The 10,782-nt window shown below is 17.8% G+C and overlaps 1 protein-coding gene across 1 annotated transcript; it reads left to right on the top strand.

The window, feature by feature from the left end:
- Positions 1 to 3,999: 3,999 nt before the first annotated feature.
- MKS88_002610 (uncharacterized protein) lies at positions 4,000 to 4,849 on the top strand (the record flags this gene model as incomplete). Its single annotated transcript, XM_067215632.1, has 2 exons — positions 4,000 to 4,065; positions 4,199 to 4,849. 2 exons carry the CDS (start codon positions 4,000 to 4,002, stop codon positions 4,847 to 4,849), a joined length of 717 nt encoding a protein of 238 aa, XP_067074040.1.
- Positions 4,850 to 10,782: the final 5,933 nt, after the last annotated feature.

Below are 10,782 nucleotides of genomic sequence, written 5' to 3'. Positions count from 1 at the left end.
TATTTTTTTTACAAATTTACCTTTTAACTTATTATAACGCTTGCAATTTTCTACGTTATATAATATAAAAAAAAAATCACTCTTATAAAACACTTTATAGTATATGAATATCTATACATTTTATAAAAAAATAATAAATGATCTCCCATTATTGTAATATATATTTGGATGTATAACTTTTAATCTTGTCTAATATATATTATTATTACTAAATGATAATTTTATAAATTTATTATTTAAAATTTTTTTTTCTAAACCAGTATATATGCTTATAAGAAATATAATAAAAAATAAAAATAGATAATACATATAGTGCTGTTCTTGTATTATTGTATTTAAAACAGAATAATCTTGATTGTATAATGTATTTAGTCAATTATATAAAGAATAAAAATGCTTATGCATAATGTTTTTCAATCTAATTATATATATATTTTTAAATAATATTTATAAAATAGAGTTAAATTAATTATTATATAAAGGTTATAATAAAACAATTAGCATATGTATCGCATTAATGGAACACTATAAAGATACACAATATTAATAATAATATACGTACTATTTGAACTAAAATTAAGCAAAGAAATATTGATAATTCCATAGAAATGACCTGAGTACTAATTCTAAAATGTAAGTATAAAATTTTCCTTTTTATTTTCATTTAAATTATGAACATATAAATATAAAATAATTAGTAATGTCAATATAAAATATATATATTTGTGTGTCCTTAATATAATATTTCATTTATTCTTAATCAATTTTTAGAAAATAATAATAAATAGAGAATATATATATGTATAAAAAAAAAAAAAAAAGCATGCATATTGCTGTAATATTGCAAAAAAAATATATTAATTTTTATTATACCTAATGTTTGTTTAGGTTTTTGCAAAAATATAACATATTTTTAGATAATAAATACTATAAAAAAAAATATGGCATTAATGTATGTTATCTATTAATATATCATTAAGATTAATTCATTAATTTATCTCTATAATGACATAGTAAATAAAAATTATATACACCATATTTATTTATAACACTTTAATATGAAATATATTTAAGTAACTATCGAAAATTGAATTTGCTTCATAGTTATGCACAATAATATAATATTTGAATAATTTTATATTGTCCTTTTATTGGTAATATTTAAAATTCTTAAGTTTTTAAACAATTATAGCTCATAATTTGTAAGCATATTAATGTAAAATATATTTATACTATCTCTTTTATATGATGAAAAAAAACAAGCCAAATGTCCGCTAAAAGGATTTTTACTATACATATATATGTTCTATAACACACTAATGATAAAAGGTATTTTTTACATTAAATAATAAGCACCCTTTAAAGTAAAAAAAAAATAAAATAAAAAAAAAAAAAATATATATATATATATATATATATAAATGCAACATAATGTGCTCACGTAGTTGCATCAAATACAAAAAAAGACACAATAGTTATTAATTAATATGTAATAATACATTCTTTTTAATTACCTGACAAATGATCTTTTTATACTGGAACTTGACACAAAATATAAGATGAAAATTATCAGTAAAAACATAAGTATATGAGTTCTATAAAAGTATATGAATAAGTCTTCTATTTATTTATTTTATAGAACAGATATATATTATTCGTAGAAACTTATTTACATATACATATATATATAGTAAATAATATTTTTTTAATTAAGATTAAATAATATCTTAAAGTAGAAATTTGAAAACATTCAAACATTCAAATTCACCAAAAAAGAGAACACGTTTTTATTGTTTTGCATCAAATAATTATGGTGTATGCGGGTGCAACTACAATATTATACGGATTATATATATTCGAATAATGTATATCCTAAAAATATTACAGATGTTACTTCATATTAAATATATCGTTTCAGAATAGATTACATTCATTATTATTCTTTTTACTTAGACATATATTTAATTTTTATATATTTTTCATTATTTCTTTGGATCTTATAAATAGTCATTATAATTATAACAAATAATATAACCTTATGTAAGTTAAATAAAATCTATACTAATATAGTGTACTACCCTTTCTGGTACCTTTCTATATAAATGCGATAAATTACCAGTATTATATATTCTTTACACAACAGATTATCTAAAAACATTAATGCCGATAATACGGATACTAGTATTCCCAACAAGAAAAAGATAAAAAATATAACAAATCCAGAATTTCAACTCCTAAATTTTATTGTTTTTTAAAAATAGGAAAACTTTATTCATATAAAAATACACTGTTCATACATAAAATAGCTTTCAAAAACTTATGAATTTTTAAACTGAAATATTTTTAAGTTATTTATTATTGAATTCTAAAGATCAATTAGATATCCATAAAATTTTTAGATATATACGTAATATTTTATCCCAAACGTATTTGCCAAAAAGAAGTATATTACAATATTTATGAATTTGTTATATATTAAATAAATATAAATAATTATATTATATAAGTAAAATACATTAAAAAAGCGAATCTAAACAATGTATATAAATAATTAAATAAATATATAAAAAAAATATATATTTTTTCCAACCTGTACTTTTATATTTACATGAATAAATATACAACATAAATAACCATAATGATGTGTGATAATTATAAACCTAGTAAATATAAAATATGAGAATATCAATTATTCATTATTTTTTTCTTATATTAGGAATATATTTATATTATTTCAAATAATATAGTTGATTCACACTATTCTAATAAGTGTCAAAAGAAATGTTTAAAATGTTTAATTTCATATAATAAAAATGATGTAAATAATTTTATCTAATAATTTTTTTATTAATCATAATACTAATTCATTTTGTTTAATTCGTATTCTTCATATAATTGTTCTAAAATATATTTATGTTAACACTTTTTTATGTTATAATTATTTTCTTACTGTATAATGAAAAATAGATAATATTCCGATATTAAAACATCATTAAATTGTGAATTAATTATGTATATGTAATTCTTCATGATATTCATAGCTTATATAAATTTATTATTTTTAATTACATTTTCTTATTTTAATCATAAGAAATTAAAAAATATTTGTATTTCAAATATTTATTTATAGTATTATTTCATATATTTAATATTCATGTATATTCAGTAATATTAAAGGTCATTAATACCCCATAAATTTAATAAAATTATGTTTTATATTGTTAAAAAGAATAAAAACTTTAATTTAAATAGTATAATATTTTAATTAAATTAACTCAATGAAATATAATATATTTTATTGTTAGCATTCTATTAAGCATTTTTAATTAAAATCTATAAGTTGTTAATATTGTGTAATATTTATTTCAAATTAAATTTTATTAAATCATTATTACTATAATATATTTTTTTGTTCCAATTATTACGCATATATCAATTATTTTAAAAAAAAATTCATATAAAAAGCTTTGGAAGAATCCTAATTTTTTTTCATTATTTTAATCAACATATAATTTTTAAATCATATTTTTTTAAAGGATAACATGTATACTACATTCCATATTTATTTATTTATTTTTATTCATTTTCATAGCTTAATTACGAAAGCAGGTTTATACTCAACATAGAGAACATATAAATATAAACAAAACTTTCGAAATAATTATTTACATATGCTTAGATTTAATTATTATGTAATAATTGTTTACATATTTTTTAATGTTTTATTTTAAATCTATTTTATCTATATTACGTACTAATATTATCTTATAGAAAAATTAGTATAATATTTCTATTTAATGCATTTTTTCCTTTTTTAACTTTAAACATATTTTTTAATTAATATTAATTTAAGAAAGCCATAAATTTTCATTTTTTAAAGTAACAAAAAACAATAAAGAAAAAATATAACAACTGTTATATTGAATATTATCAAAAAACATATATCCCTGAAAATTTTATCATTACATAAGTTTTAATATTCTAAATACATTCAACTCGATGAAACAAAAAAATAAATTCTTCTTCCTTACCCTTTTAATATGGATATTCAATTGTTCCTATGAAGTAAGATAATTATTATATTCAATAATTTCTATACGCTTTTTTTAATCTTACATTTTTATTTTAAATTGAATATTTTAATAATACGAAAGTACATGTATTATTTTATATGTTATATATTTACCTTAATTTACAGCGAACTAACTTTCACAAACCATGCAATAAAAAAATCAGCTTTAATTATACATCAAAAATAAGACTAAACAGATTATTATATGGGGAAACAGATGCAGATTCTCAAGAGACCGTCTTTAATTTAAAAAAATATTTTAAAGATAATTTTGAGAAATCAAGTAATTCATTAGTATATAAGGATAATTCTGAAAATACCTATGATTCATTATCATCTATTGATTACCTTGGTGGAGTTAATGAAGAACTAAAGGAAAAACCATTTCGAAAGAAACAATATAAATCAACAGAAAATAATATATCACAATTAACAAGTCCACATTTAAAAAGATTATATTCACAATTTGAAATAGAACTACCAGAACAATCGCATAATGAATATAAAAGGTTAAATATATGTACGTGTAAATCTAAAGAAATTATTACTAGAAAAATGCTTAAGGATTTTAGGCCATATATATTAAGCTTTGTCTTCTTAATAATGAGCGCGGCATGTGCATCGTATAAAGGCTTTTATATATCATTAGTCTTATTATTATTATCAGTGTTATATTTATTCTTTAGATTATTTAATAATTTTAATGAGGGTTTTGATAATATATCAATTATACGTAAGAACTTGTTAAACAATCCTAAGCATAATTCTCTACAATAATTCCTAGAAATCTACAACATACGTCCATTTATTTAAATATATTTTAAATCTTATATTATTAAGAATATATACATACATATATACATACCCCCAATATTTAATTAATACATGAATTATACTGAACTTTTAACTAAAAAACTTCTTTTAATATTGTTCTTGTTTCTAGAACTACCATATATAATTTATGTTTTTGATGTTTTTCTATGTAATTAGTTCTTTATAAATTTTATAAGATAATATATATTTAAAAATTTTCTTTTTTTTTATTATTCTTTATATATATACGCAAGAAGATACTCTGTATATCTGTGATTTTGTTATTTTCCCAAAGTTTCCTTTGACTATTATTTTTAATGATTTATCATTTTATTACATATATATTTGCTTTATAGATATAAATAAATATACATGCAAATTTTTAAGCATATAACTTTATTAATTTTTAGATATTCCTTCGCATGTTTGTTGCTTGAAAAAACCTATGTACATGCGTATAAAGCGTTAATTCGTATAATGTTTGCTGAGAAATTGAGCATAGTGTACTTAAAGTGTTTTAATTAAATATAAAAATTAATTTCATAATAATTTTTACTTAATAGTAATATTTTATACTTGTAAATTGTAATATTATTAGATAATACATTTTGTTGGTATGGAAAAGAAATATAGTATAAAATTACTTCATTTATTTTATAAACAATAATATATTACTTCAAATTCACTTATTAACCATTTGGAAATGTCCCTACGCGTTATTGCTTTTTTTTCTCTTTTCTTTTATATTATAATAATTAAATAATAATTTTTCATTTTACATATTTTTTAAACCTGATTAACTATGTTCCATCCTTTCACTATTTTCCAAACAAATATACGATATTATTGTACAAAAAAATTAATTGTAAGCTATATTAAATATATGCGTATCATATTTTTTTTACATATATATCAGTTTCTTCTCATTAAATTTCATCCTCACAAGTGTATAAATATAGATTTATTATTAATAATACCAAAATTTTTATTTTTATTCTTTTTGTTAAAGCTTTATATATATACATTTATATACAATCTGTACATACGCAAAATTGGTATACTTTTTTTTTCATTCTATATATTTTCAATAAGATATTTACCTAAAATAATGTCGGATGTTCGCTTTATTAATCATATTTCTATAAGTAAACCGTATTAACTTTAACTTTGTAAAATCGTATTACAAATAAAGAACTTCAGTAATTTACAAATAAAATATTTAATAAATTGTAGTAAAAAAAAAATTTAAGAATAAAAAAAGGAATAAGAAAAATTTTAAAAAATATGAAAAAGTAATGATAACCTTTGCATAATTTATAAACAGAAATTTCTACATACTTAATAAAAATATCTCAAACTATCATAAGTATTTATATGTTGTCAGACTAACAATGCTCATTTAACACGAAATTATAACCTCTTATTTATTAGTTATATCCTTGGTTTTATATAATTATTTATCCTTTCACAAAATTAAGGAATCACTGAAATTTTTTATTTCTTATGGAATTATTTAATTTTATTCATAATGTGTACAAAAGTATCAAAAATTAAACACATTTTCATATATATATATATATATGTATTAATAGCACTAATTCATTTTATATATTGTTTATATAAATTTTATTAATATATATTTAATAAATATTTTAAATATGATAATAATAATTATACACCAAATATATAATATTTTATATTAACTCTCATTTAATGTTTTGCAGGAAGATAAAAACAAGTAAATAAAAAAAAATTATTGTCGCTCTTTCCGTTTATTTTAATTTATATATTATTATTCAGAAATATCTTCATGAAATCAAAAAAAATAAAAGTTATATATAAAAAATTGTATAAATTAAACAGTATTCAATATATACGTTTCAACATTTTTTTAAAATCAAAGCAAATATAAGAAAGTATATCTGTATTATAGGAATTTCAAAATATATCATATATTTTTATTTGTTCCATTTCATTTAAATTTCTAATTTCATTTTTATTATGCTATATTAATAATGGAATTTTGTTAACATACTTTTTACGTTATAAAGAGAAATTATAAATTTTTATTTTGAGTTTATTGTTTTTTGGTTTTTATTTTATTGTATATATAAATATATATTTTAATACTTTAATATTTGTTTTATAATTTTTAAAAAAGAATTAGTTGTGTATTTAATAATGTACATAATATAACAAATTAATGTAAAATATAAAGGAAGTAAAATTAAAATATTAACCATAAAACTTAATTAAGAACCCTAGTAAAAAGAGTATTAGTTTATTATATATTCATAATTCTATATGTATACCATGAAAAAAAGTAACCAAATTTTTTAAAAAAGTCATAAATTATGAATATATTTCATAATATATTTCAATATAAAATGATTTATATAACATATATTATGTTCTTTCTTAATTAGAACGTATATATATATCAATATGTTATAATGCTTTCACTTCATTTTACTATACAAAAATAATACAAATTAATTGTCTATTTAAATCTAATAATACATTTTTATCTATCTCAATTGAAAATCATTTTATTACATATCATATCATAAATTATAACGCACCAATACATAAATCAAATTTAAATTATCAGAGTTCTATAAATTGATATGTATTTTTTTATTATTTATTCATTTTAAAGCACAAGCACATTTTTTTTATAGAAATATTTTTGAATGAAAAAGTATATATATCATATCAAATATATTTTTTTACTTCTATATGATACTTTAAAATACAAATTGTAGATCACTAATATATTCATTTTCACATAAAAATTAAGAAAATAGCTTTTTATTCCTGTGTATCAAAAAGAACAGCTATTCACACATTTTTTTATAATATTTAACTAATAGATATATTTATTAAGGGTACATCTCTACATATATTATATGTATTTCTTCATATTAATAACGTTTTTACAAAAAAATATATATTTTTAATTATTAATTTTATACATTCAACAACTTGATTTATTTATTTTGAGAATTTCGTAATATCTTAGCAAACACTATTATGAATATGACTGCTAATACAATAGTAGGTATTACAAATGACAGTACAAAAAAGTATTCTAATTCTTCATTACTTAATACACCTCTAAATATTACTCTTATAAAATTCCAGAAACCCTTAAATGGCATAAATTTACTACTTTTTATTGACAACTCAAGTGCACGTAATATAGGTAACTGTATTTCTATAAGGAGAAGTATAACATATACACTAACTCCAAAATCAAAATTAAAAATTTTATTTTTTTTATATTCATATCTATAATTATCCTGTTTCTTTCAAAAAAATATCAAAATCCGTTTTTTAGATGCGTTTTTTTGCAAAATGGAAAATATTTCCGTTAAACATTCCATTAATATAATCCACTAATTCTGTATAGTATTGCATCGTATTTAATAAATTTTTGTCATATTGTTTTTTTTTTTTCCTTTGTTCCCTATTTCAATATTAAATATATCCATTCCTTCATAGTATATATCTCATTATATGCATTCGATTAAACATACAGCATTTGATTATTTATCCTGTTTGTATTCTGTTAGTAGTCCACAATTTCTTTTATCTATTTTTTCATGAAAATTTCCGTTCTCACACATGAACTTGATGAATGTACTCTAAAAAAATAAAATACATATTTGTTATTTAATTAAATAAATATTTTAATGTTAAATAACAGTATTATTAAAAACGAAACACTAAAAATATAAATAATACAAAATAATCTTATATTATATTGTTATACCACATCATTATTAAATTAACAAGTACATGTTAAAAGGATAAAAGTATAAATTTTTATAAAGATATGTAACTTCATTTTTCGATACATTATATAGATCTATCAAAAAATAATTTATTCTTAAAGAGAAAATATTAATAATAATGTAAAACTGTTTTATGATAAATCACACTATAGTTATTTATTTAATTTCATTTTATCATTATTTTTTATTTCTTTGTAAAAACTTAATAATATATATATAACCATAATATACTTTACAATACCTACAATAAATAATAATTTTTAAAATGTATTATATATACTTAGATAAAATATTAATAAAGTAAAAAAAAAAAAAAAAACATAGAGTCATAGTAAAATTATTTTTTGTATATATCCATATACATATTTTTTACTTAAAACCAAATATTTTAACAAATTGCGGTAATACACAATATTATCAAAAATTAATAATATAAATGATTAATTTTTATATTAAAATCCTGATTATCCGTATTTTTATTTTCCATATCCGTAACCTTTTGCATATACTAATGATATTTTCTCCTGTTTTTAATAATATTTTTTACGAAAAATAAAATTTGCATGAATTTCTACATTAAGTAAACGATACTTTATAAAGTGTACTTAAACGTTATTACTATAACATTTATGTATATTTTATTATAAATTTTATTAGAATATATGAAAAGTGAAAATTAATAAATGAGTTCATTTAATAAATTTACTCACAAAATAGCCGCATGAAGAAATTATGCATTATACATATTTAATTAAAAATTGCAGGAGAAATATAGTAACGCTTAAGTGCACCTTATTAAAATATAACTAATAAATAAGAACCATGTTATGTATTTATGAATTATATATAAAATATAATTTTTTTATTTTAGTTTTTTTTTAATTTAAAAAAATATCGTCATTAATTTTATTAATTCACAAATCCCTAATATAAATGTTTTACATTTTTATATATTTTAATATATTATTAATGCTTCACATAATAAATTTACAAGAATGAAAAATAGAAAAGAAAAATAGATAAATAAATATACATTATTGTTTAATTGTGTAGAACATGTATTTATTTTCAGTAAATGATAATTTTTATTTATATACATGTATAGCACATTTTTGGAGAACTATTATTATTAAAAAAAAAAAAGTATAAAAAAAGATAATAATTCTAATATACAATCCATTAATGTAAGATTCATTCTTATTAAGTTTATCAATATATAATGAAAAAAATAAATTATAATTTATTTGGATAAAAACTTTTGAATAAATATATTATTTAATTAGATTATCTAAAATATAATTATTACCATAATAAAACACAATAAAAATAAATTATACACTTTGACCCTTCAATTAATTGAAAATATTTATAATTCACTATTTAGTAAATAATTACAAACATCTAATATTTAATAAATATGTTATTTAATTATATATTTATATTTTTGCCTTTTAAAACGTGAAAAACCAACAAAATGTAATTTATTATTACTTTTAGTAAAAAATATATTACTCACAACGTATAAAACTTTACCGAATAAATGCTAGATTTTTAAGTAAAAAATACATATATCTGTTCAAAAAATTATCTTAACTTGTTTTCATTAAATATTAAACAAATACATGACTTTTTAATTTAAAATCAATGACACAATTTTTTGATTGAATTTACAAAAAATAATCTAAGACTGCAATTATTTAAAAAAACATAAATTACCATTCACTATAATTCGAGTATGAATTAACAAAGAACTAGAAGTATATTTTAGAATTTTGCTATCACGTATTACCTTAACTTACAATGCACATTTTTAATAAGATACTATTTATATACGAAAACACATAAATTAAGACATAATATTTAATTATATTGAATAAATATATTAAAATACATATTTAATAATTTTAAAACTTTTAAATTCTCAAAAAAAGTAACAACATTGATTTTATTGTTCTATATCAAGATAGTTATAAATTAGAGTATTTATAAAGATTAAACAGTTTTTCACGTATTTATTAAACATAGTACTAGAGATCTTATAGATATTACTTTATATTAAAAACTTCATTACACAAAGAAACACATTAAAAATCATACCTT

This window comes from Plasmodium brasilianum, chromosome 8 (genome assembly GCF_023973825.1).
Source record: "Plasmodium brasilianum strain Bolivian I chromosome 8, whole genome shotgun sequence".
Classification (NCBI taxonomy): domain Eukaryota; phylum Apicomplexa; class Aconoidasida; order Haemosporida; family Plasmodiidae; genus Plasmodium; species Plasmodium brasilianum.
This window is presented reverse-complemented; position numbering and strand designations above follow the sequence as displayed.